At 35.3% G+C, this 26,870-nt stretch overlaps 1 protein-coding gene across 4 annotated transcripts; it reads right to left on the reverse strand.

Annotated features, from left to right (window-relative positions):
* Positions 1 to 407: 407 nt before the first annotated feature.
* Positions 408 to 25,365, reverse strand: LOC123529494 (glutamate--cysteine ligase catalytic subunit-like). Of its 4 annotated transcripts, XM_045309842.2 has the most exons (15): positions 25,106 to 25,365; positions 18,393 to 18,502; positions 18,023 to 18,142; positions 17,492 to 17,554; positions 14,424 to 14,537; positions 13,752 to 13,810; positions 12,610 to 12,732; positions 12,191 to 12,288; positions 6,774 to 6,890; positions 6,031 to 6,163; positions 4,855 to 4,967; positions 4,238 to 4,514; positions 3,582 to 3,652; positions 2,055 to 2,172; positions 408 to 1,188 (listed from the first exon to the last, which is right to left on the reverse strand). In XM_045309842.2, the coding sequence occupies exons 1-15, from the start codon at positions 25,253 to 25,255 to the stop codon at positions 1,007 to 1,009; spliced, it is 1,848 nt and encodes a 615-aa protein (XP_045165777.2). In that variant the 5' UTR covers positions 25,256 to 25,365; the 3' UTR covers positions 408 to 1,006. The 4 variants fall into 4 exon arrangements, with proteins under 4 accessions (XP_045165777.2, XP_053377384.1, XP_053377386.1 ...); XM_053521411.1 differs by lacking the exons at positions 408 to 1,188; positions 2,055 to 2,172 and adding an exon at positions 2,244 to 2,538; XM_045309843.2 differs by lacking the exons at positions 408 to 1,188; positions 2,055 to 2,172 and having other exon boundaries at positions 3,582 to 3,648.
* Between the last annotated feature and the right edge of the window lie 1,505 nt (positions 25,366 to 26,870).

Raw genomic sequence — 26,870 nt, forward strand, 5'->3', positions numbered from 1 at the left:
GTAACTACAGTGAATAATTTATTAACAGTTCATTAAATACAACCTGCTGAATTTACTGCTTTTCGAGTTCTAGCATGCCATACGAGTAGTGAAACGCTGTAGAGTAAAGGAAGAATTAGTACGACTTACTTATGATAGACCAGCGCAAGCTTTCATTTTTTTTGGAAGTTATCAGCCTAAAATGGACCCATTCTTTGTATACATTATTGTAAACGTAATTCCAAAGGGTTCAGCATCAGCAAACATTTTAGCAGATTGCCCATTCTGAACTTAAAATATATTGAAGAAAGTTTTCCAAGCTACCGGTTTTTAAGAGTCACGCTAAAGCTTGATGAACAAATATTCTCGTATTAGTATTTTCATAGAATTATGGAGAAACGTAATTACATCGAAACAAGATATCTACGTACTCTCATATTCAGTACATTGAAACAAATACATCAAAACAAGATATCTACGTACTCTCATATACAGTACAGAGAAACTTAATTACATCGAAACAAGATATAGCACGTACTCTCCTTCAAATGGCAGTTTGTTCATGTTTTTATGTTAAGGATATGCTACATGTAAAAAAAAGTATTGCACTACAAAATCATTCTGAAAGCACATTCTTTAGAAATAATATACAAGGACAGCATTGTTGTCGTGCAAACTTCTCATTTACTGTTTTGACTATTACAGGTGAGTTTTAGTAATTAGCGATTGCCAATTCTTTTATTTTGATATAGATAAGTATGCTTTTGTGCGACTGCAATCATTTCTAAACAGGTGCTAGCATTTTCAGACTGCTAAGATATGATTTCAACAAGATTTGAGGTCTTCCCATCATGGGTGATCAACATATACAATGAGTACATCTTCGAAATCGTTGAAAAGTTATGTCAGTTTAAATTTTATATGTGATCCGCTCTGTCCATTGACATGTTCATGTTTGTTTTTTACGGTATGACATTGAATCATCCGTCTTAATCTTTCATTTGATATATGTATCATAGTTTTATTATCAAATATTGCAAGACTTCTCATTTGTGAACAGTTTGAAATCAAAGTTTTCTTCTTGCGATACATTAACACACTTCAGAAGAAGGTCGTAGTTAATGGTTTCTGATACAACAGAATCTTGCTGGTAATCTTGATGATTTAACACAAAATCTCGGATCCAACCGGCCATTGTCTTTAGTTTGCCTAAAATTGAAATTAAGATATACTTAGTATACAACGAACACATTTATAGCAGATATCTACAATATGAACTCATGTCCCGTTTACTTTGAGACTACCTAACAATTAGTTCGTTTAAGGTAGTGGCCCCGCAATGTCACTCGGCAACGCCCGTGTGATTACGTTTTCTCGTTAGGGAATTCGCCATTTTTCGGACATAAACGACTCTCAACGCACGTATGGCTTTCAATATTAACCGGAGAATGCCGAAATCACATACGAAGCGTACGTAGTTTGCCGATTGTCATTATGAGTGCAGTACCTTAAAGTAGGATATATAACGCTCTGGAAGATTTTATTCGCTAAAATTTTCAAACGATTGTATCTATGTTATTATATTTAGAAAGCTTCTAAACAAGTTCATCTTTGGAAAAGTCTTTTAAATCTCTGAACGAGTAAACAACAATACAGATCATGTTATCTATGACTATAAAACGATATAGAGCACTTAAGGGGATAAAATGTCGTACTTGTTATAAATGTTTGAACAAGGTTTACTGCTAGGGATAACCCCTTTATCCAACGATTTTACTTATTTTATACATAATTCAATGATATAGAATGATAAAAGGAATAATATTAAACAGTTTGTTACGTGTCGTGTCATTTTATGACATTTTCGTATAGTTTAGAAAGTACAACCCACTGTCACTGCACATATAAAAGCACAAAAGACTAAAAGACCGATAGTTATAGTTTTTTTACAAAGGGGATACCCTTGCTCGGAAATCAACCTTACTGACAATGTTGAACATTCTTTAAGACGTTTGTTGAAGTGTTTAGAAAACAATGTCACTGCTTTCATTCTTTCATTAAAAGAAGAGTTTTACCAGAGGCACGACTTGAAACCAAATATAAGTAATCTTGAATTTTTCTTCTGGTGAGAAAGTCAACGTCAATCATATCCAGGTACTTGTTGATGAGAGGGACGAGTCCAACAAAGTTTTTCTGCAACAAATATTTAGCTTTCGGTTTTGAAATCATTGATTGTTATACGCAGTTAACAAAATGTTAAACCGCTCACTTGGAGTTTTTAATCCTCAGTTGAAATAACTGCACATTTTTAAAAGCATTCTATACCGGATTTCACTGAAGATGAATTAGTAGAAACGATATCACAGTGATCACAAAAATGGTGGTGTATTTTGTACCACAAATAAGGTATTTTAATTCCTAGAAGGCTTATTTAGCCAGTTCCTCAACACTTACAACAAATGAGGTAAAGTATCTTTGAAGGTATTTCTGGGGAATGTTTTCAAAAGCCTGTAATCTAATGCATTATGTTGTTCATCAAGAATACGAATTTGTCAGGCGCTGAAATCAGATGACTTCTTTTGTTAGGTTACAAATGTGTACATACTCGGTATTTATTAAAACAGTACAGGCATTGTGGAAGACGATATTGCTTTTTGGGTAGATGTATTATAAGGATTAAATTATTTGAGCTATCATCGGTTGAACTTTGCTGTCAACGAAACTGCTTCAAGTATTTAGAACTGTATCATATAAAATGGCTTGTGAAAGTAAGAAATACAGGTTTCTAAAACACAACTTTAAAAAGATAATCAGGAAGTAACGGCTTAAAGGCATTTATCCGGACAGCGAAGAATTATGCCTGGACTCGGCATGTGGAAATGAAAATCATTTTATGAATTAATGGCAACCCTGTGTAAATTTATCTAAACGGCAACGTTACTGTATTGTTAAATGTGATATTAATTCCAAGTAATATCTTAAAATCAGTTTGAAATATGCGGATCTCGTTAATGAGAACGAATATCTAAAACCAAATAAGCACACGGACCTATTCATTGTACTACACCACAGACGATACGTTTATTTTCAAAGTGTAAAATTTCATTTAAATCTGCATTGGATAAAAAGTTCTTACTATGGAAATGTTGTCGAAATTGTGATTTGTACATATATTTCCATTCAGAGTTCCATTTTTCTAAAATCAGTCTATAAGGACCTTAGGGGTCCGACTATAATATCGTAAATTTAGAAATCTAAATGTGGCAATAGTGATAAGAGTAATAAATATCAATCTGCAAAGGCAGCTTGACATGCATTATGTAACGGAATAAGAGCTCACGCGTATATTACTGTTAAATCATTAATATTCGTGGGGAACTAATTTTCGTTGATTTCGTGGTTGAGTCAATCCACGAAATTTAATCCCAACGAACAAGTAAAATTCTCATACATTTTGTGTTCAAAAGTTGAAATCCACAAATTTATATCCCCGGGAAAATTGCTGTTTTTACCAAAACCACGAAATTAAATGATTTTACATTATATAAGAGATGTGGTAACGGTTCTAATAGACTTATATTTGGTATACATAAGTGCAATACCTTGCCATTTACTATTTCGTTAACCGTCATCTGATCATACTCTTCGTCGGCGTTTTCACAGCAACATCTGCCTACAGGATAATGAGGTGATCATGATGGTTTATAATTTGAAATTTTGAATTTAACAATGAAATGCGTCTCCGTGAAGCAAATGTTATTAATTGTTTATATGATTCTGTGATGATATTTTTTATATTTAACAACGTTTACATTGCTGACAGTGCTTAAAATACAAAGATATTGACAGTCCTGAACAAACCCCTTCACCGTACTTTTCAAATGACTATCACTTGATCATTTAATATATTGTCAATTTTAGTGGTAAATTCATACGAAGGTTATTTTCCAAATATTTAATACCATAAAGACAAATTGATGTACCCAGTTGTTTGTGTTTCGCACACAGAAGAGGCACGTAAAAATATGCACAACAGGGTTATACATTTATAATGATATATTTTCTAAAACTAATTAAAAGCAGGGAGCGAACTGCCTCTGATCAGTACAGTTGCAATGCAGAACTTGAAATGATTTGATAATGTATTTTTTTTTTCACCACACTGGCAAACATCTGTATGTGTTCGCGATATTTAACATAGGTCTCCAACAGAAATGTGAACTGAAGTTTTAAGAGATTTAAAGGAAAAAATATTCACCTGTTAAATCATTTCTGAAGTAAAATGTTTCACTTGTGATGGCATCTCTCTTGTGAGACCGTGAGAAATTTTCATCAGCTTTAGACATGGGTACCACGAAATTCAATCCAAATGTAAGAATTACCCTCGAGGTCAAAATGATAAATACTATGTAAGCAGCATTTTCAAAATCAGTAAGTTGTACATCCATAGCTCGAAATTCGATTTGCCAACCTGCATTGCTGCCTGGGGCTGGGAGTTTAAATCTGACCGATTGCCATGTCGAACTGTAAATATTCTGAAAAGGATAACAGGTTAAATATGCGACGTACCCAGTTGTTTGTGTTTCGCACACAGAAGAGGCACGTAAAAATATGCACAACAGGGTTATACAATATATTATATTATTATTTATTATTAACCACAAGACAGTTGCTAGAATACACATTCACCTTTTTTCATGAAAAAATACTGATATTGTAGCTTTGAATACAGGTATGTTTTAAAATGATTCTACTAGGAGCTCATTTAAATATTCACACTCATTCAAAATTATTCTATTCAAGTGACTTCAGGGGGGCAACAATTAATTCAACTACTACAAACAGCGGTAACGGATTGAGGAGATAATGTCAAACCTCAAAATGGCCAGTACTTTCATTGTCGTTTTGGTTAAGACTTTCCGTGAAAATGGTAAGAGGGTCTCTGATAAATACATGAGCAATATGTTTTGACAACATGTCGTCCACACCTGAAAACAGAAATGTTTTTATTAAGCTTTTTTCTTCTTTTGGTTAAATTTCTTTTCTGTTCTAACTTGAATTGTATTTCATATCCTCGGGAGAGACTTGAAACGTACTATATGATTTTTATATTAAAGGCCGAACAATAGTTTGTGCTCTTGACTGATTTATAGTTAAACACGGGCTTACTGGGTTTTTGCCCAATTTGAAGAAAAGAAAAGAAATTTATTTCTAATGTCATTTAAAAACACCGGGTCTTGGGCAAATCGTATTGACTATTGACCGCCAAGCCATTCAATGAGTGCATACTTATATCATAAGTTTTAAGTATAAGTGATGTTCTTAAGAGACTGTGCGCCCGACCATTCTACAACTCCTGAGTTCAACTGGCAAGGTTTACTTACGTAATTGAAATATCTTATTACAATCTAAAACCAATTGAAATTTTGCTATGGCAATGGTAACAATTTACAAGCAAAACTTCAACCCAATTTTCTCGGTCAAATAAGGGATCATTTTTAAAAACCTTGCAACCAAGAGTCCACCAACTTTGAGAAAAATATGTTGTGTGAAGTTTCTTTCCATTATATGAGGTTGTTATTGAGATACAGTTTGATAGTAATAATGAGTTAGAAGTAGAACCAAAATTGAGTTCTCTAACTTGTTCACTTGAGTAGGTTGTTGACTAAGAAGCCCTTTTTACAGTTTGAATCTGATACAAACAGGTGTTACTACGATACATCTTGATATTTAGGTGCAATAAATCTTAAGAGTTATTCAACCTGGTTATTTGGGTAGGTTGCATTGCTTGAAGTTTTAATTCAATAAATGCAATGGCTACTGTGAAATAATCTTGCACGCAAAACATTAGCACAGGTGCGACGCCTATGACGACGGAAACGCAGAAGACGATGGTGCGCCGAAGCCCGGATGAGCAGAATGGCTCTCGCTATTTTTCGAATAGTCCAGCTAAGGAATGTTTTAGTTTTATAAACAGTACCAAACTCTAACACGCAACAGTTACAAACAAACTTATAAAACAAGTATATTACAATTACATATAATATATACCTTCTTGTTTCAGTTTTAAAAATATATCTCTGTCATACACAAGCTTTACGTCACTGCAAGCAGAGCAGGTCAAGTAGCTGTCTACTGAATCATACCTGGACTTGTTTATCACGAACTTATTTTCCTTTAGAACCTGAAAAGTGAAAGTTTTTCCCCGAAAATGTCTGACAGTTATATTACGGTTAAAATAACTAATACAACGGGTAGATGCATTCCATTGACCTGCGTCACGGTGCCACATAAACAGCACGCACATACTTAACGTTTTCTACGTTTAGTACGTGCGTAATGTTTATGTGGCACCGTAATGCGACGTCAGACTAAGCACGTTGGGTGTTCCTACAGCTGACAAGTTATGATATTTTCACAATGACGCATTAGTATATGAATCAAATGTTGAAACATGAAAGTGACAAGAAAATAATTTTTATAATAAATTTTTTGAAGTGCGAGTTATTATTAATACTGTATCTAGCACTTGGGTTTTACACACGGAAGTCTTTGGTCAAACACACTGAAATCAATCTATACCACAGAGGGAGTTTGCGTTTAAAGGAGACTGGGACATTGCATTTAATTTTGATTATAGAAAGACATTTCATAGTGAATAGTAGTTAGATTTGAATATGAACAGATATTTGGAAACACCATTTTACTAACTCCATATTTCATCTTTTTTGGTCTTTTACATGGAGCATATTTTCAAACTGTCTCGCATATTTCAAATGTTTTTAATATCTTACTTTTAGCCCCAGTTCTTCATCAGTTCTATCGTCCATTGCCTGTGATATCACTGTCCATCTTGTATCCAAATCAGAGAGATATCCTCTATTGACCGGTGCTGCTGCACTCAACGCAACCTGAAGGTACGACACTGAGACAACTTTATATTCACGAGTTTATGCCAATCCACTGATGACCAACATACTGCAGAATTTATCTTATGGAATTATCTTTTAATCTAATTAATGAATAACTTTGATGTAAAACAGTTGTAAATTGGAAATATTGGAGTAACGCTTCTATAATTTTATCACTTTTGGTAGGCATAGTACTAGAAATCAATCAATGACACAACTATTAATCCTGTCCGGTACATTGTATTTACCTGTACACCTGCATGACAGAAGTTAAAAGGACAAGAGCAGCTACATGGAAATTAAATAAGAAGTTTAAGAAAATCTAAAATAATTTGCTTCAAAATGATCGAATGAATTCTTAAATATTATATTCAGTCTTAAATGTTACATATCAGCAACCAGCAAGATTTTTAAAATTGTTTTTCATAATCTGAAAAAATAGGTACTATCTCTAGTTTTGGAGAACAATATCTCACTCCAAGTTTTGGCTAATCCATGTACAGGTAGACAGTACAGTAGAGACCAATGATTATATAGAGTTGTGCCTAGGAGGTATACAATGCCGAATGAGGAACATTAGCTATGCTGAAGAAGTATAATCTTTTGAAATACAGAGGTAAACGAGCTGGTCCCCCGAGGATAAAGTCTAAAGCTGATGTTCACTTAACAAATTTGACCCAAATTAAACTAAATCATACATTCATATTAAATGCACAAAGAAAGAAACTATTGAAATCTTCAAATCTGACTCAATTTAAACTAGATCATTTATTCTTATTAAATGCCCACAGAAAGAAACAACTGAAACTTTCAACTGTGAACATAAGGTCTGTGTGTGTGTGTGTGTGTGGTGGTTGGGGGGCGGGGGGGGGGCGGGGTGGAGTGTGCTGAATGGAAAGTATGTAGTCAATCGTTCATCCTCTTAATCTTTGGAATATATTATAGACCGCCGTATTCAGAGGGACACCCAGTGACTCAGGCTATGTTCATAACAAAATTCACTAACTTTCTTGAACAAATAACGTCCAGGGGCCGTAATCATAAAGCATCTTAAGTACAAGTTTTGACCTAAGTTGAAAATTTTACTTAAGTTTGTGGTGATTTCAGTCTAAGTAAAAAACTTAAGTCCTATTAATAAAACAGCTTAAACTTAAGATACGTAAGAAATGACTTAAGTCAGAAAACAAAATAGCGTCGTGAGTACGATTAAAGTGTTGTTTTTTTTTCAGATAAAAGCACTTTAAACATAATTGTGCGTGTTGTATCTGTCTGAAATTAATGGGTTTTTTTAAATGTTTTCGTCCACAATAAAAGAATTACTTATTAAGTTGTTTTATGAATAACAAATATACTTAAGTAAAATAAATTTCTAACCTAAGTAATACTTAAGTAAATAATAAATTTTTTATACTTATACTTAAGATGCTTTATGAATACGGCCCCTGATCTGTGTCTCTGGTGCTGTTAGGTGACTTTAACATCCACATGGATAATAAGTCGGATTGCTACACCAAACAATTCCAGCAGTGTTTGAAATCTTTTGGACTGGTTCAACATGTTGATGCTCCAACTCATTCTGGTGGTCATATTCTTGACCTAATGATCACAAAGCTAAAAGACATACGTGTGAATGTCTCAGAACATTTGTCAGACTATTACATCTATGACTACTGCTTTGTTAGTTGTAACATTGAACAGTGTCGTCTTCCCTTGATCAGGAAAGAAATCAAATATCACAATTGGAAATCTGTATCCAGTGACATATTACAAGCAGAATTCGGACAATTAAACAACATTCTAGTGAACTCGTCCAATGTCAGTGATCTTGTGTCTGAATTCACAAGTATCACGTCAGACATTGTTCAGAAACATGCCTCTCTAAAAGAAAGAACTATTCTCTGTAGACCGACGGTTCTTTAGTACTCAGGATACTTAAAAGAGCTGAAACAGTACAAATGATCAATAGAGAAGATCTTTATAAATGACAAATTTGACCTGTCAAAGAAAGTATATAGTGGTGCAAGAAACAAATATAGTGCTGAACTTTCTAGGGCCAAGGATGAGTGCTACCAGAACAAGATTGGAGAAGCAGAAGGCAACATCAAAAAGCTATATCAAATTTTCTGGGAAAGTCGAAGAACAATCCCTTTCACATTACACACAAGTGCGGTATCTTTGGCAATTGACTTCCTACGATACGATACTTTGCCGATAAAATAATCAAGTTGAGAAATGATCTAGACAATATACCAATTGAAACACCCAACAATGGTAATTCTTCCGACTCGAATCCACCTGTGAAGGTGAATATATTTACTGCGTTCAAACAACATTCCGAAAATGATACTTTGAAACCTGTATAGGAGAGATCGCCGGGACGTCATGCATTAACATTTGTTTATCTGGTAGTGGGCAAAACAAATGTTTTTACATCGTTTGTGTATGGGATCGGAATTCTTCATTTTTAATAACTTTTTCGCTCATTTATGGATTTTCAAAATTCAAAAAGTTTTGAAATACATACAATTTTCATATTTTCATAATCAAATATCTTTTTAAAATGAATAACCGTTTTAAATGACATCTAATTTTAATAGCGGTGTAGTGGTGTTCAAAACATTTAGAAAAAACCAGTAAGTTAAGCGTCATAATTAATCCATTTTATTTCGAAATAATGATTAAAAGTAATTAATAAATTGTTTGTTTAATAACCTTTCTATATAAAAAAATATTGATATTATTTGTGTTTTAAGAAAGTTTAGGCCGTTAGAAAAAACATTACTGTTTACAAAAAACATGGACGTTCGGCGTCTGCCCCCCTGATTACTGTCTTATCAGTTCTAAAAATAGAAAATACAACGGATTTGTATACAAACACGATCTCTCCTATATGCATCAAAATCTACAACATGTGAACTTGATATGATTCCAACTAAAAAATTAAAAGAGCATTTTCACAATTTGCTCCCATTGTGACAGAAATTGTAAATCGATCACTGCTATCTGGTGTGTTCCCTATGGAGTGGAAAAATGCTGTAATAAAACCTTTGTAGAAGAAGAAAGGACTCCCACCTCAAGTGCAAAACAATTGCCCGGTGTCAAACTTAACATTCATCTCCAAAATTCTTGAAAAACGCTGGTGCAGTGCACTAAACCAAATTAAGGTGGCAGGGGAGTGCAGATTCGCGAATTCCACATTGACGTGTGGGTACCAGTGTTGAAATATCCATAGAAATCTCGTTTTTGCTTATTTTTCTTTGAAACTACTATGGACTACTGCAGATACTATAGACTACATAAAGACGACTCTCCGGTCCTATGCACCTGTCGCTTTCCATGCCAGATGTAGTGAAAATTGGCCAAATCACCCAAATTTTATAGACCAAAATTAGCCTAACCGGGCCTCACTTTGAACTCTGCCATTCATCCATTTTGTATTTTTAAATCCAATTTCGTAGCATATATGTATAGTGCGAACATAGATGCATACCCAGGTGGTGTGGAATGTGTCTCCCAACCACCACTATATTTCCCTAATTTTCACTTGAAAAAAAGTGGATGGATGACAGCCGAGCGTCTGGCCGACTTTTTGTTCTGATGTTTATGTTTTAGCCTCAACCGGAAGTACGGAGCTAGGAATTTTAAAACACCCGCCATGTAGAATCATTAACCGTTCCTCATTCCCCAGATATATTAAAGAATTAATAATGATAAATAACCAGTAAGATAGATATGCCTTTATATCTACCCTGTCCTGTTTATACAGAAAATCGACTGGGCCAAACTACGAAACCGCTCCCCTGCCACCTTAATAAGCATATTGAAGCTAACAATCTCCTCCCAGCTTACCAAAGTGCCTATAAAAAATACAACGGGGTTGAAACAGCAATAGTCAAAACGTATAATGATCTTTTGGAAATCATAGATAAAAATCAAGTAACAAATGTGGTAATGATCGACTTGAGTGCAGCGTTCAATACCATCGATATCCCGATACTGATTCAAATCCTTCATGATGACTTTGGTATATTGCACTCCCTTGAAATGGATAGAATCTTATCTCAAGAGCAGAACAATAAAAGTCTTAGTCGAACAGTCAGCATCTGACACGGAGCCACTGAAATTTGGTGTCCCGCAGGGATCTTGTGCCGGACCGGTGATCTTTACCCTGTATATATCGGCTCTCAACCAAGTGCTGCAGAAAAATCCAGCCAATCTCTAGGGATACGCGGATGGCCACAAGATTGCGTAAAAAATTCAAGCGGGAAATTCTCGAAATGAGACAACTGTTCTTCAACATCTTGGCAGTTGTCTCAATGAAATCAAAAAATGTATGTCAATCTTCAAACTGAAAATGAATCAGTCTAAAACTGAAATAATTATGTATGGAACCAGACAACAGTTAGCGAAATTGAACATCGCAAGTGTAAACGTTGGTGGGTGTGACGTAAAATGCGTCGATCATGTCAGAGACCTGGGTGTAACCATGACCAATACACGCAACTTTGACCATCACATCCAGAAAAAGTGTCAGATAGCTCATGTGCAGTTACGAAACCTTAGAGCTATACGGAAACATCTCACACAAAAGTCAACTGAATCATTAGTGGATGGATTGGTTCGTTCCCACATTGACTTCTGCAACAGTTTATTTACCGAAATTCTAGCCTACCAAATCAACAAACTACAGCGAGTCCAAAATCATGCCGCTAGAGTAGTCATGAATGCTTCCTATGAACAATCAAGTGCTTAACTTTTGAAAGAATTACACTGGTTCTCAGTTAAGGCTAGAGTAATGTTCAATGTCCTAGTAATAGTCTTCCGTATCATCAATGGTACAGCTCCAGTATTTCAGAGGGAAATGTTTGTACCTACTCGGCAACGGCACAGACTACGCTCACAAAGTGACACTAACATCCCTAGACAAAATTAGCAGACAGATCTATGGCCGTCGTTGGTCCCAAATTGTGGAACGATCTAGCTAGCTATCTGAAAGACATTCAGTCTGAAGCCAGCATTAGATCAAAACTGAAAACACATTTATTTAGGCAGTTTCATGAACAATGAGTGTACTCTTGTTAAACTACAAAATATTAGTAGTGGTATAAAATAGTATTTATATATGTCTAAATCTAAGTTCTAGAATCCTGTTCATATTTTGAATGTATATGTTTTAAATGTGTGTTTTTTTTTTGTAATTTTAAAGCGCATTAGAATATTTTATAATTTTTGCTTGTATCTGTATGTGAGAACATTCTATTTAAATATTTAAAAGGTGAAAAAGAGATTCTAGTGCCTACCATTATTGGACAGAGGATAATGAACTGGTCGTACAAATACTTTGCCTCTCGAATATCATTAGCCTGTACTGTAACTTGTAAACAACAGCTTCCCGCACCTTCAATGTTATTAAACAAAATTCAAATTATTCATTATTTCACATTTAACAAAAAAAAAAAAAAAAAAAAAAACAGTTTGTAAAATATAATTAAAGTGGAATATACATGTATCTTCTTCTGCCGTTGGCCAAATATCTCCAAGTTCTACTGCCAGCAACCAAATTTGTTTGATTACTGCCTTGATACATGTTTTTAAATTTTCTCTCATTCAATACAAAGCATCCATGATTTCTTCTACTAGTATCATTTGATGCCAACATATTTCTAAATTTAACTTAGAAAGTTTACCGACGTTGTGAATAATCAATACTGTCCCATACCAAATCCAGAATTATCCATGAAGATATGGTCTGTCTTGCCCACCTTTGGTACATTATCTATGCTCCAGTGCTTAGATGACAAGTCTTCTTGTAAAGGATCAACAGTATGAATATCTTTATATACTACAATAAGATGTGTATTAAAAGTTAGCATTGTATCAATCAATGCCCTTCAATTTAGTTTATTATTTCTAAATCAAAACAGCATAGGACTGTTTACAATCGTAACTACTGAATCATGTTATGGACATCGCCTTGGAATGCAAGCATGGTGATCACACGTCATCCTGAGTATGAATGGATACATTCAACCACTTTCAATATACTAAATTCATGTGTAGATACTTACAATATACTAAAAGGTTGCGTGGATATATTCGATCTCGTAGAGATATTCAGTCTCTAAACACTTTCAATGTACTGAATGCATCCGTAGATACATTCATTCGCCTCTATACTTTCAATATACTGAATGCTTGCGTAAAAACATTCTTTCCATATACTAAATTTATGCGTGGATACTCTCAAAATACTAGAAATATGTGTGGATACATTTAGTCTCCTCTCCGTCTTCCTTACTTTCAACACACCAAATGTATTTGGTACCCAAATGATAACTGCAAATCCGCGTTTCAATCCTTAAAATAATTATGTCTACAAAATTACCTTCCTGACTTATTAAATAGGAAAAAGCTTAAAGGTCCAATGCTAAGGAAAGTGAACATCTTAATTTCTTTTAAAAAGCACAGAAACTATTTCATTTTATTGGAAAATGAAAGTTGGTATGTAGAAATTCGAAATAAGTCGCAGTATATGTACAATTATTTTTCTATGAAGTATGAAGAAAGTTAAAAAGACCTGGGGGGTCATTCTGTCGATTCATTGAAATTTCAACATAATACACATACATTTCTTTGAGTTCCAAAGACCTTCTGTAAATTTTGACCTGCCAATCTTCATTATTTAGTGTCTTGCAGAAGTCTATGCACTGGCTATGAAAAAAATTGCCAACTCACTTTCCCTTAGTAATGGACCTTTAACAATGTAAAAATATCAGAGAAAGTTATATAGTCTTGAATTTTCACATTTCAAATGTGATCTCGTTGAATGATATAATGTAATATATGACAATGCAAATAAACCTGGTATATTTATTTGAACTTGTTTTCCCCTTCTCTCTCGTATATGTTCTTCAAATAATCTGAAAGTGTAAATAACATGGAACGCTGGGTTCACAACAGTTATGGGGACGGATGGAAGAAGTTAGCTAGGTCTGTCCCGATGGCATTTTCCTCCACTAGCAACGCCGCCATAAATTATGTTGAGCGGCTTTAACAGGGCATATTGCAACTTATCATCAGCTGAAAGATTGGTAGCTTACAGGGTTAGTTCTTCCGAGGGATGATTATATAACTTGAGATCAAACAATTAAATGTGAATTACAGATAGCATGATGAGCAAATATTATTTAACAAGGAATGTAAGTATCACTTGGGTTTCGGCAGAAAATTTACTCTTTAGTTACATATTTAACATAGAAATTGAAAGAAGTGACATGAAATACATAAAACCATGAAATGAAATTGACAGATAGGATAGAACAACTTGCAACCGACTGATCAACAATAGTTTTAAGCAAACTGATATATGTTAAACAACATTAAAATAAAAACAACAAGAACTTTAGCTATCCAGTTGCAAAACTGAATCGTCTTGGTTTGGCATAAAAGGGCAATCTAATAAGCTTTTACATAATTCGTAGTTTTCACATATTCATTTCAAACGTTTATTTGACAAATCAGAAAAGATCTTACCTATATTTTGGAAAATCGTGTGATATAATTTTCTCTGAAAGGAAACGGGAATGCGATTGCATAGAATCTGGAGTAGGATTAGACGTGGGATAAGTGCAATTGTAACATCCTAGCCTGCAAAAATAAAAGTAGGATCAGTACAACTGAAACAACCTAGCGCTAGATCAGTGCAATTGTTACATCCTAGCCTGCAAAGATAAAAGTAGGATCAGTACAACTGAAACAATCTAGCGCTAGATCAGTGCAATTGTTCGACGCCGCCAGTTGGCGGAGTCGAGTATATGGGATACACTTTTATTCTGGACCATGTAAAGATTGTTATGAATAGTTTCAAAACGAAAATAGAACACAGGGAATAGTGTGTTAAAGGACCAACGATATTGCACAATAGATTTTAGTGAATAAACAAAAAAAAATGGCAAAAAGAAAAGATCAAAAATGTATGTTAAGCAAATTATCTTGTGATATAAAACGATGTTATTTGTCATTCCTCTCCTTATTTGAAGAGAAGAAAATACTTTTTTATTTAAAAATTCGTCAAAATGTTGATCCGATTTATTGTTAAGGGAGGTTACTGTAAGTCAAGTTTTCTATTTCTGACCTTAGTATAACCTACTTACCTGGTACAATGACATTTATACCACAGTGAGCAGTGGGTTATTATGATTGCTAAATTTCCTGTAACCAGACACTGACATTTCGGTTCAACCAAAGAGGACTTCAGGTTCACCGTTCGTCCGAAAAAAAAAAATAACAACTGAATTCTATGATATTCCAAAAGTATATCAGAAAGGTTCATGACATTTGCTTTGTATGTAGGGGCAATATAGAAATTATGCGTGTTATATCATTCTTTTTTTGGACAAAAATTTTCTTTGCTTTGGCAACGGAAACAACAAAATACTGTGTATAATCTGAATCCTGAAATCTATAATGTAGGTGACTAAGGTCCATGAAACTTTATCAGTGAATAGAAAATGATAATAAAAAATGTTTTGGTTTCTGTGAACCACAACTTTGAAATAAATAATTTTCAGCATTTCCTCATTTTCCAACAAACTGCATTTATGTGAAGCTTCATACACATGCACCTGCATATAAGAACTTTCCACAGGTGCTCCCCTTAGTTGATGAAATACTAACTTTAATTTTGTATGTAAAGGGACCGCCAACTCGCAATGTCAATGTCATTGCAGGTAGAGGATTTGTACTGCATGGTAATACTTCTTTATCATGTTTATTCTTGACTGTTTTTAACAGTTTATAACATATATTGTATTATGTGCTAATGATGATAATTTGTAACCAGTCAGTCTAACACAGTAATAATTAGGTGATTTCTCATATTGCAGTAAATGTACTTGGACAAAACACTTGGCGGCGTTTTTGATGCTTGCATCAATGAATTTTCTTGTAACAACATAGACTGCATCGTGACAGCAGAGAGACAGAATCAGTAATATTGTGAAGACTAACCTTTAAAGATTTGTCAGTTGATCTATACAACAGTTACAACATAGCAAGAACATAATGCAGACATGACCTCGACTAATACAATCCGAGAAAAGCATGCAAAGACATTATGTCGCATAAGACATTGGCCAATTTTTTTTGCAGCCTAGCCTTCAACACATCATTCAGGATTGGACATAGAATCCGTATAATTGTAACAGCCTAGTCTTCGAAAGAACTCGTGTCTAGTTAGACACAGGATCAATACAACTTTTGCAGCCTAGACTTAAAACATCATTTAGGATTAGACTCATGATCAGTACATTTGTAACAATTAAGTCTGCAAATCGATCACTTTGGATACAACACACAATTGTCGGAACCCAATGTGATTAAATACGGAATCAGCACAATTGAACAAACTAGTATATAAAGCCATGATTGACGAAGGATAGGAAATTGTGAAAGTCTAGCATGCAAAGAGACGGGACCTGTGCAGTTGTAACAGCCGAGCTGGCTAGCAAAGAAATCAATGCAGGATTAGGCACAGAAATAATACAATATAGCTCTGACCCAGCACCGGTACTACAACTTTAAAAGTCTAGCCAGCAAACAAATAACAAGAGCTCCGCCAAGCGGGGCAATATACGCCAAAAGGGTTACATCAGAGGATGGGAGAAAAAGTTAAAGAACTTGACTGTTGAAGCCCAAAGGACAGGAACAACAAAGGGAAGAAATTCGAAAAAAAATCTAAGTCCAAAAAAAATCCTTACCAGGTAAAGGTATGTCAAAATACACCTAAAAATTGGAGGTACCATCCATGTTGTACCACAGATAAGTGGTCTTGGTTTTTCCCTACGGCCAATGACAAAAAAGTTTCAAAATAAGCTATTTATAGTAACATAAAAGGGAAGTGATTAAAAAAAATGATTGTAGGTGAACAAAAAAGGGATCTGCCAAATCAAAACAAGAGCACTGCAATGCAGAGCAATTTACACAAAGCAAAGTCATATATGACCTTTGACCCCTAAGTGTGACCTTGACCTTGAAGCGAGTCATCCGGAACATGCGTTCTGCACGTGGTCTCGGTGTGGTGAACTTTTGTGCCATGTTTCTTTGAGATCCTTCGAGTAGTTCAAGAGTTACTGAGCGGACACGAAACAAACTCATATGACCTTTGACCCCTAAGTGTGACCTTGACCATGAAACGAGACATTCACAACGCTCTGCACGCATCATCTCGGTGTGGTGAACATTTGTGTAAAGTTTCTTTGAAATCCTTCAAGGGGTTCAAGAGTTACCGAGCAGACAAGAAATTGCCAACGGACGGAAGGACAGACGGACACCGGGGGTATAACATAATACGTTTTTGTTACTGTCACAACAATAATAACCAATATTTAAATCATCCCGTAAAGAACAATTTCTTAAAATGATATTTCTGTTATATTTTCAATTCATTTTTCAGTCCATGTATGTTTCTTTTTAGCATTTGTACAAAGGTCCAGATCTAAATTATTCATTTGTTAAAGAACTATTTATAAAATATTTTAATTATTTTTCTTTAATTTTCAATAGTTCTACAGTGAAAAGTTTTACAGTGAGAAATTTTATACCTTGGGAAAGTAGTTAATGCAACAAGAAATTCGTCTGTTTCTAAACACGTCAACTCCTGTCTCCTAGACAAATATAAGAACTGAAACATATTTATAAATGAATGCCACAGTTTCTATGCGCATTCTTAAATATATTTCAGCTTTACGCATAACTGAGAATGTTATAAACAAGTAAGAACTGGCCAACCAACCAAAATTGTCAGAAAAAATGACTGACCATGATACAAATACGAACCTCAAACTTTAGAATACTTAATGTGGGCAAATTCAACAGCTTTATAATTAATGAAAACTGTCTAGGTGTTCCGAGCACAATGTTCTTATATGTATACAATAGTTATAAATTAAGGTTAAAACAGAAGACAAGGAGGCAAATGTGAAATCAGATACATGTAATCGTATGTCAGGAAGGGGAGAGAGATTTACAAGTCTTTTGACTTACTTCTGGACCTTGATGACATAATACATTGTTTATAATGTAACATACTAAACTAACTAAAAACGAGATTGCTAATCACATTTACTACAAACCTCTGTCGCATGTTATATTCAGGGAGGGTAAGATCAACCATATTTCCGTGGTAGGGATTTGCCGGCGAACTTTCTAACATGTAGTCTGCGTACTCTGGTCTCCATGCTGCGGTATGAGCGCTGAAATATAATATTGTTTTATACTACCGGACTTTACTCTAAGGGGGTACTTTAAAACTGTTCTTCTGTTAATTGCTCAGTTTTATACAATCACAATTTCATTTATCCATTTATCTGAAGCATTGTTGAAACAGGTTGTTTCAAACATTTGCTTTGTTGATTTGTTCAAACACTCATATCAACGAAAACTTGGAAAATATCATTATTTTCAAATACCATGGACTAGTTTGCAGTTAAGATAATCACTTACTCGGCGATTTTTCTTCCAGCAGTATGAAGTTCTTTGAGAACTGAGGATCCTTTCAAACTGAGCCTTGCTGTTTTATTTTTGTGGTCAAATTTGACGATCATGTACTCGACCTGAAAGTACAATAAACGTTTTACAGTTTTTACGTTTGATTTGTTGCGTTTTTAATTTTTCGCTGTATATTAATATGAAGCTGACGTTTTTGATAGGTGATTTCAATCAAAATTTAGTATTCTTTGGAAAGTTCCCCGTCTAACATGCACGCACACACGCCTACGCTCGCATGCGCACAATAATATTTACATTTTTGCAAAGCGTGTTTTCATTTTTCCGGGTGCAAACGAACGTATTTGTCTGCATTTAAACACTTCGTTTGTTATCTATTAGTGCGATATTTATATTCGCCTCTCAATAAAGTAATCTGCAACTGTTTGTCGATGCAGAATGTCTCGTTACCACCTAAAATATTTACCATTGAGCTGCACCTACAACCAATGGTACATAATTTTTCTTTATCTTATGATCCCAGTAATCCGTAACAGGTTGTTTTCGCAAACTGTGGCTTTATTTTGCATCATCCAGAAAGATTACAAAATCTTTGCATGGGAATGTTGCTTTTACGCTAATTAACCAAGTTTTATACACATGCGTACGTGTGTTTCTTAATTTTATTTCGGTACTTGTAACTTGTGAAATTGAAAGTTTTCTGCTCAGGTGTCAGGCGCGTAGCTGCTTTTGCGCAGATACGCAGCTGCGTAGTGAAGATCTGGCAAGCATACACAATTAAACTGGCTAATTTATTTGGTTGTAGCAAGAAGTCTATATCATGCAACGGAGATTGCTTCATACGCAATCATTGCGTACTTCATATTTTAAAATGTTTACCTAATGCTAATGTTAAAGCCTGAAATTTTCGTTCATTTTCGCACTTCGCCATTGTCTCCATCATGAGCAGGCGATACGCGAAGCGCGGAATCATAATGGCAAAGCGCGAAATCATGATGGCAAAGCGCGAGATCACGATGACGAAGCGTGAAATCGAGAATTTTCACATGCGCGAAATCACGATGCAAAGCATGAAATTGCTACAGTTTCGCAATCTCGCCATTCGCCATCCAGTGTTATTTTTGTCCAGTTTACCTAGTAGAAACTACTAGGGCTCCTGCTTACTTGTGAGGCAATTAACCTTATCACCATAGCAGTAATATTCCTGGCCCTTGTAGCGTTATGGGGCCACAGGTCATCACAATAGTATAGAGCATCATTTGGAATTTTTTTTAAATAGAAATAAACATTCATGTTATGTTCATAATATGACAAAACCTTCAGATTTAAAGGAAAACCATTTTAGCCAAAATCTGGAGCCCAGTCTCTTTGAAAAAGGCAATCTAATTTTAACAGTGTTTCGGGTTCATTTATTAACAAGGGCTGTCCGTAAGACACCAAATGCTCGACTATTCAAATTGTTGTCCCAGAAGCAAGAATATTACCCTAAATGTTAGAATACCTATAGAGTTTCAATCCAGTATCTGCATTAGCTTTTGAGATAGAAACTTGCATGCAAAACTTAAACCAGAAGTTTTAAGTTCACAAGGGACATAATTTGGCCAAAATGCATGTCAGAGTTATGGAACTTGATGCTATAACTTACCTTTATAACCCCGAAGACACGTGTAAAGTTTCAATTCAATATCTACATTTGATTTGGAGATAGTAACTTGCATGCAACACTTTAACCAGGATTTTCCAAGTTTATAAGGGGGCATAATTTGCCCAAAATACATGTCAGAGTTATGGGACTTGACCCAGTGAGGTTGGTAATTGACCTAGAAAAGAAAAAATAAATTTCAGAGCCATATGCCTTTAAGTAATAGCCATATGTAATTGCACGCAAAATTTTAACCAGAATTTTCTAAGTCCAAAAGGGGGCATAATATGGCTAAAATGTATGTCAGAGTTATGGTTCTTGATGCTATCACCTAGTTTTATGACCCCAAAGGCACATGCGAAGTTTCAATTCAATATCTGCATTAGTTTTGGAGATAGTAACTTGCATGTAAAACTTTAACCAGGATTTTCTAAGTCCAAAAGGAGGCACAATTTGGCCAAAATACATGTAAGAGTTATGGGACTTGACCCAGTGAGCTTGGTAATTGACCTCGAAAAAGAGAAAATAAGTTTCAAAGCTAAATGCCTTGAAATGATAGCCAAATGTACTTGCACGCAAAACTTTAACCTGGATTTTCTAAGTCCAAAATTTGGCATAATTTGGCCAAAATTCATGTCAGAATTATGGTACTTGACCCAGTGAGGTTGGTAATTGACCTAGAAAAAGAAAAAAAAGGCTTCAAAGCTGCATGCCTTTAAATGATAGCCATATGTACTTGCAAACAAAACTTTAACCAGAATTTTCTGAGTCCAAAAGGGGGCATAATTTGGCTAAAATGCATGTCAGAGTTATGGTTCTTGATGCTATCACCTATTCACATGCGCAGTTTCAATTTAATATCTGCATTAGTTTTGGAGATAGTAACTTGCATGTATAACTATAACCAGGATTTTTTAAAGTCCGAAAGGGGACATAATTTGGCCAAAATACATGTCAGAGTTATGGGACTTGACGCAGTGAGGTTGGTAATTGACCTAGAAAAGGAAACAATAAGTTTCAAAGCTAAATGCCTTTAAATGATAACCATATGTACTTGCATGCAAAACTTTAACCAAAGTGTGACGCCGTCGTCGACAGCGACGGTGACGCCAGGGTGAGTAGAATAGCTAGACTATTCTTTGAATACTTGAGCAAAAATTGTATTAATATAAGGCACTGACCTTTACAATTTGGCTAAAAATGAACAATCTTTAAAATTGAAGTTTGGTGATATTATGAACATTAGAACATGAGTTTTTGTTTCTAAACTAACTTAAAAATGCCAAATCAAGAAAAGAAAAAGACACGCCAGAGTTTGGAATCGAACCCAGGCAATAAATATTTTCTTGCAGTCTTGATGTAGATCTGCACTGTTCGCTATTCAGTCAGTATTCTTTTGGTAAGCACCCCTTTTAACGGTTAATGGTACTGTCCAAATTGAAAAACTGATAAGTTCATTAAAGAAATTTAGCAGGATATGGATTTAAATCGTTTCTTAGCTCATCCGAACCGAAGGGTCAGGTGGAGTTATTAGTATAGGTTGATGGTCCATGACCTGTAGTCAATCGTCCAGAATTTTCATAAACATCTTTTTTGAAACCAGGCCAAAATTACACTAAACTTGGTCTACAGCACTCTTGCATGTTCATTTTCCAAGAGCATTCAAATGGGTCTACTTTACTGCTTTTAGGGGCAGTTACAGCTAAAAATAGGTAAGTCGTTATACAACTTCTTCTCATGAACCTCTTCATTGATCTTCATCAGACCTGTTCTGTAGCAACATTATAACGTTGTCTTTGAAATTTGTACAGTTTTGGAGCTCGACCCTTTATACATGCCGCTTAAGCTGAATATAGAAAAACTTTTAAACAACTTTATCTCAAAATTCGCCTCATGGATCTTTATCAAGCTTTTATAAGGTCTTCTGCAAAAGTATTTCAATGGTGGCACTCGCTCCATTTTAGGGGCCGCTAGAGCTGAAGATAGAATTATCTTTAAACTCCCTTTTCTCTTGAACTTGATGAATCTTTATCTAACTTGCTCTGTAGCGCCATATTAAGGTCCTCTCTCAAGTGTGATAATGTTCAAAATAGGGATGTTGGCCCCTTTCAGTAGCCACTAGAGTTAAAATTAGAAATACATTGAATCAAATTCTACTAGTGAACCACTTCACGGAACTTCATCAAACTTGGTCTGTGGCATTATTGTAAAGTTAGCAGGACCTTCTCCCAAATATGTCCTATTGGCGGCTCTTGGTCCCTTTTAGGAGCTACTAGTTTATACTTCAAACAGATGTAATCATTCATGATCCAGCTTGTCATACATCATTATATTCAAGGTCAAACAGTCAAAGTCAGATGAGCGACTTTATGCTTATAATTCACACCATTTGCGTAATTTACATGATTTTGAAGACAAAAAACATGTATCTTTAATTTAGATGTTGCTGTTTTGAAAGTTTTGAAAGTTTTGATATTGAGATGTACCAATAAATATTTATATATAATCTAATAATTGTTCAGCGAAATATAGTACAGTCCAACTTTGTTCAAGTGTTCCAACTTGCTCGGCCCTTGGAAATTCATTCGAGCCATAGGTAGTTCGATCCAACTAAATTTCAAATATGATTAGGTAAAACTTAGACTAGCTCCTAGACTATGATATATATTTTTTAAAGTTTTATTTTTGAAATTGTCAATGTAGCCAGTCTATATCCTATGTCCAATTGTGATAATATTACAACCAGTTTTCTGCGGAAGTATCTAAAATAGACTTGCATTTGTCACTATCACATCAGATAAGAGAAAAAAATACAAAAGTTGATTTTTTACACTTCTTTATTATCAGTCTAGTGGCTTGTCTAAGTAAGACTTACTGGAGAAACATGATCTACTGCATATCTTACTAAGCAGTTTTGAAATGCTATAAAATACAGTTTTATGCTTATCAAAAACAATCACATTAATTGTATACCATTTGAAGATAGGTGGAGTTCAAGCGAAGTTGAGGCCCATATGTAAGATTGGTTGCACAATATGTTTGCCTCGTAAAATAAAGTCATCAAGTTGGATGTACCATAGAACTTGATACCATACACTCAAAGTTTTTTATCCGTAAAACCTTTTGCTGTAATTCTAGTAACTTTATGCTGCCTTAAGATATTTATGATGTTAAGATTACTTTTCAAAACAGTGATGTGTTCATAAAGAGTAAAAAAATCAAAAACTATTTAAATTCATATATTTTTTCATGCATTTGGCATTAACATTCTGTACTCAGGCAGACTGGAAAGCAAAATTTAATGTGTATCATTGTTGGAATCTTTCAAATAATGAATGAATAAATTATAAAATCATGTATCTGGTCAATCTTATTTCTGCAGATAGGATAGCCATGTAGTGGTTTCTTAGACCATAGTAAAGGTGAGACATTGCCACTGATCATATCAATTTGCACACTGTCTCAATGAACAGCTCTTGAATAACTAATGTCCATTAAATGGTCATAAAATTGCATGCATGGATAAGGGGAAACCAGAGAAATTCTCTTAAATCTGGGCAAAATGTACAAACTGCATCGTTATCTTGCGCTTTGCATATCGTTTGAGAAAGCGATGCATGAAGCATGAAGACGATAGCGAAACCGCGAAATAACTTAAAAGGTGTAAGAAACATTTTGCAGAATACTGTTTTAGTAAAAAAAAGATAAGGGAAATACCTATAACGAAGTTGACGTAATGAAGACGTCGCTATACCGGAATGCTTTCCCTACGCAAGGTATCAGTTTCAGATTTGGTACATTTGTATCAGTATCATGAAACTTAGCATGCCTTTGTTGACTAGTCTAGTATTCAGTTTGGAGTTATGGCAAATTCCTTGTAACAGATGTCTTATATATACATACAGACATATCTCTTGAATGATGTATCCAGTCATAATGATATTTTCAAAGTTTGCCACCACTAACCATTTGTTTTGAATTAATACTTGCACATATATAACATGGATCACTAAACCACAGATTGCACGTGCAATATTACGCACATACCTAGTAAAATAAAACATTTTATATAAACAATTAACAAAGAATAAGGTTTTCGTGCAATGTTTTTGCTTCAAATACACGCTAAAATGCACCATTTGCCTCGCCTCGCATTGATAAATAATCAGGGGGAGGATACACCAACCCCCATCCTCACTACATTTGCGTAATATGAAAAATGCCCTTGCTACGCGCCTGGGCGTGGATGGTAGCTTGCATTTTCACTACCGTCCATAACAGGCTCAATCAACAGAGCCTGCAACATTTTCATTTATGTCGTGTTATCGGCCATAGCTTTACCGATAAATCTAGTACGCTACAACATACAGTAGCTTCTGGCCCTCACGTGAAGTTAAATTTAACGGAAGACGGACGTAAACATTTGCGTTGGTTAAAAATGGCTTCGAACAATTTTTTCGTATACAGTATACTAATAAAGTCGTTATTAATTAAGTGAATACAGATAAGACAGAAACTTTCTTGGTTTATGAAAATAAATCCCAAATACGCTGGACAGGAAGTAAAACCTAGTCATTTGTATAACTGGTCCAGTCAGTCTTATCCCTTTAAATTAATTAATGTTTTTCAATTTCAAATTTGATTAAGAAATAATTTATAACAAAATAGTTCTTTAACACTATTTATGCACGATGGGCGGTTATAGGCCGGGCGCAATAAATGCACGAGGGCGCAGCCCAAGTGAAATTATTTGTAAGACTTATTACCGCCCGAGTGTATAAATAGTGTTAAAACGCTCTTTTGCTATAAATTATTTCGATTCTAATTTGCCCTTAATCTAAAACAGTAGATAAAATATAGAAGCGCTCTTTCTTGGTCGCAACAAAAACTTTGACGTCACCGCACGTTAACGTGACGTCATTCTAGCCTAAGAGTGTTTTAACAGAGACAAACATATTAGAATGTCCTACTTTCGCTGTTTCGCTATCATTATAGAAAGCTAATGAAATATAAAAGAAAAAAAGCTCATACACGATTGCATGTATAAGTTAGAAAAAAAGAAACTTACCTCATCACCCCATAAAAGCGAATCGTTTGTCCTATCACGCTGCTTGTGATACTGATTAATAAACTGGATTATTCCGTGAGATTTTACATGACTAGCATAACGTTTAGTATCTTCCCAAGACAATGGTGTTCCTTCTTCCAGAAGTCCCATTGTTTCAATGTTTAAATCTTAAATAATTTTACAACATTCTACTGAATTCATTTTTGTTAAGGTAATACACAACAGAAATAGAAACTTCACTCAATGTGCGGCTGTCATGATATCATGCAACACTATCTAAATGTAATAATGTATTTTTAAGCTTGTGATAATATGCTATGTTTGCAATATGATATGCCGTTCAGGTGAAAGGTGAAAATTAAGTGTCTTTCCATCCATTGTAAAATTTGATATAGGTATTTGAGTTTACACTGAATACACAGGAAATACGTAAATTGGTAAATACATTTGCATTTTCAGATTATAATACAGATAATTTTCGAATTCATTTATAGAAGCTGGTCGAACCACTGTTATTTCCCGGTCGAACATGTTTGAATAATTTTGAGGAAACCCTCCATATTTATACATAACCCGAATGTTTTTCTTTCAGGCGTCATTCGATTCTACAAGTGTTGATAACTCCCTGAACCAGAGCTGTTGAAAACAATATATATATATATGCCTAAGTTATGAGGCACTGACGTCCAGACTGGCTGAATATAGTACACATACCTGGTATCAGCTCCTGATATCCAGAGTGGCCACATAATAGGTATCAACTCCTGATATCAAGAGTGGCCACATAATAGGTATCAGCTCCTGATATCCAGAGTGGCCACATAATAGGTATCAGCTCCTGATATCCAGAGTGGCTACATACCTGGTATGGGCTCCTGATATCCAGAGTGGCCACATAATAGGTATCAGCTCCTGATAGCCAGAGTGGCTACATACCTGGTATCAGCTCCTGATATCCAGAGTGGCCACATAATAGGTATCAGCTCCTGATAGCAAGAATGGCTACATACCTGGTATGGCCTCCTGATATCCAGAGTGGCCATATAATAGGTATCAGCTCCTGATATCCAGAGTGGCCACATAATAGGTATCAGCTCCTGATAGCCAGAGTGGCTACATACCTGGTATCAGCTCCTGATAGCCAGAGTGGCTACACACCTGGAATCAGCTCCTGATAGCCAGAGTGGCTACATACCTGGTATCAGCTCCTGATAGCCAGAGTGGCCACATACCTGGTATGGGCTCCTGATATCCAGAGTGACCACATAATATGTATCAGCTCCTGATAGCCAGAGTGGCTACATACCTGGTATCACCTCCTGATAGCCAGAGTGGCTACATACCTGGTATCAGCTCCTGATAGCCAGAGTGGCCACATACATGGTATGGGCTCCTGATATCCAGAGTGGCCTCATAATAGGTATGAGCTCCTGATAGCCAGAGTGGCTACATACCTGGTATGAGCTCCTGATAGCCAGAGTGGCCCCATACCTGGTATCAGCTCCTGATATTCAGAGTGGCCACATAATAGGTATCAGCTCCTGATAGCCAGAGTGGCTACATACCTGGTATCAGCTCTTGATAGCCAGAGTGGCCACATAACTGGTATAGGCTCCTGCTAGCCAGAGTGGCCGCAAACCTGGTTTGAAATCCTGACAGCCAGAGTGGCTACATACCTGGTATCAGCTCCTGATAGCCAGAGTGGCTACATACCTGGTATCAGCTCCTGATAGCCAGAGTGGCCACATACCTGGTATGGGCTCCT

The sequence above is a fragment of the Mercenaria mercenaria genome, chromosome 13 (assembly GCF_021730395.1).
Source record: "Mercenaria mercenaria strain notata chromosome 13, MADL_Memer_1, whole genome shotgun sequence".
Lineage (NCBI taxonomy): Eukaryota > Metazoa > Mollusca > Bivalvia > Venerida > Veneridae > Mercenaria > Mercenaria mercenaria.

Coding starts and splice junctions, on each gene's coding strand:
- LOC123529494 (XM_045309842.2), bottom strand. CDS start 25,255: ATGGGACTTCTGGAAGAAGGAACACCATTGTCTTGGGAAGATACTAAA. Junction 17,555..18,022: donor GAATATAACATGCGACAGAG/GTTTGTAGTAAA, acceptor ATATTTGTCTAG/GAGACAGGAGTTGACGTGTT. Junction 3,653..4,237: donor CTTCAGAAATGATTTAACAG/GTGAATATTTTT, acceptor ATTATCCTGTAG/GCAGATGTTGCTGTGAAAAC.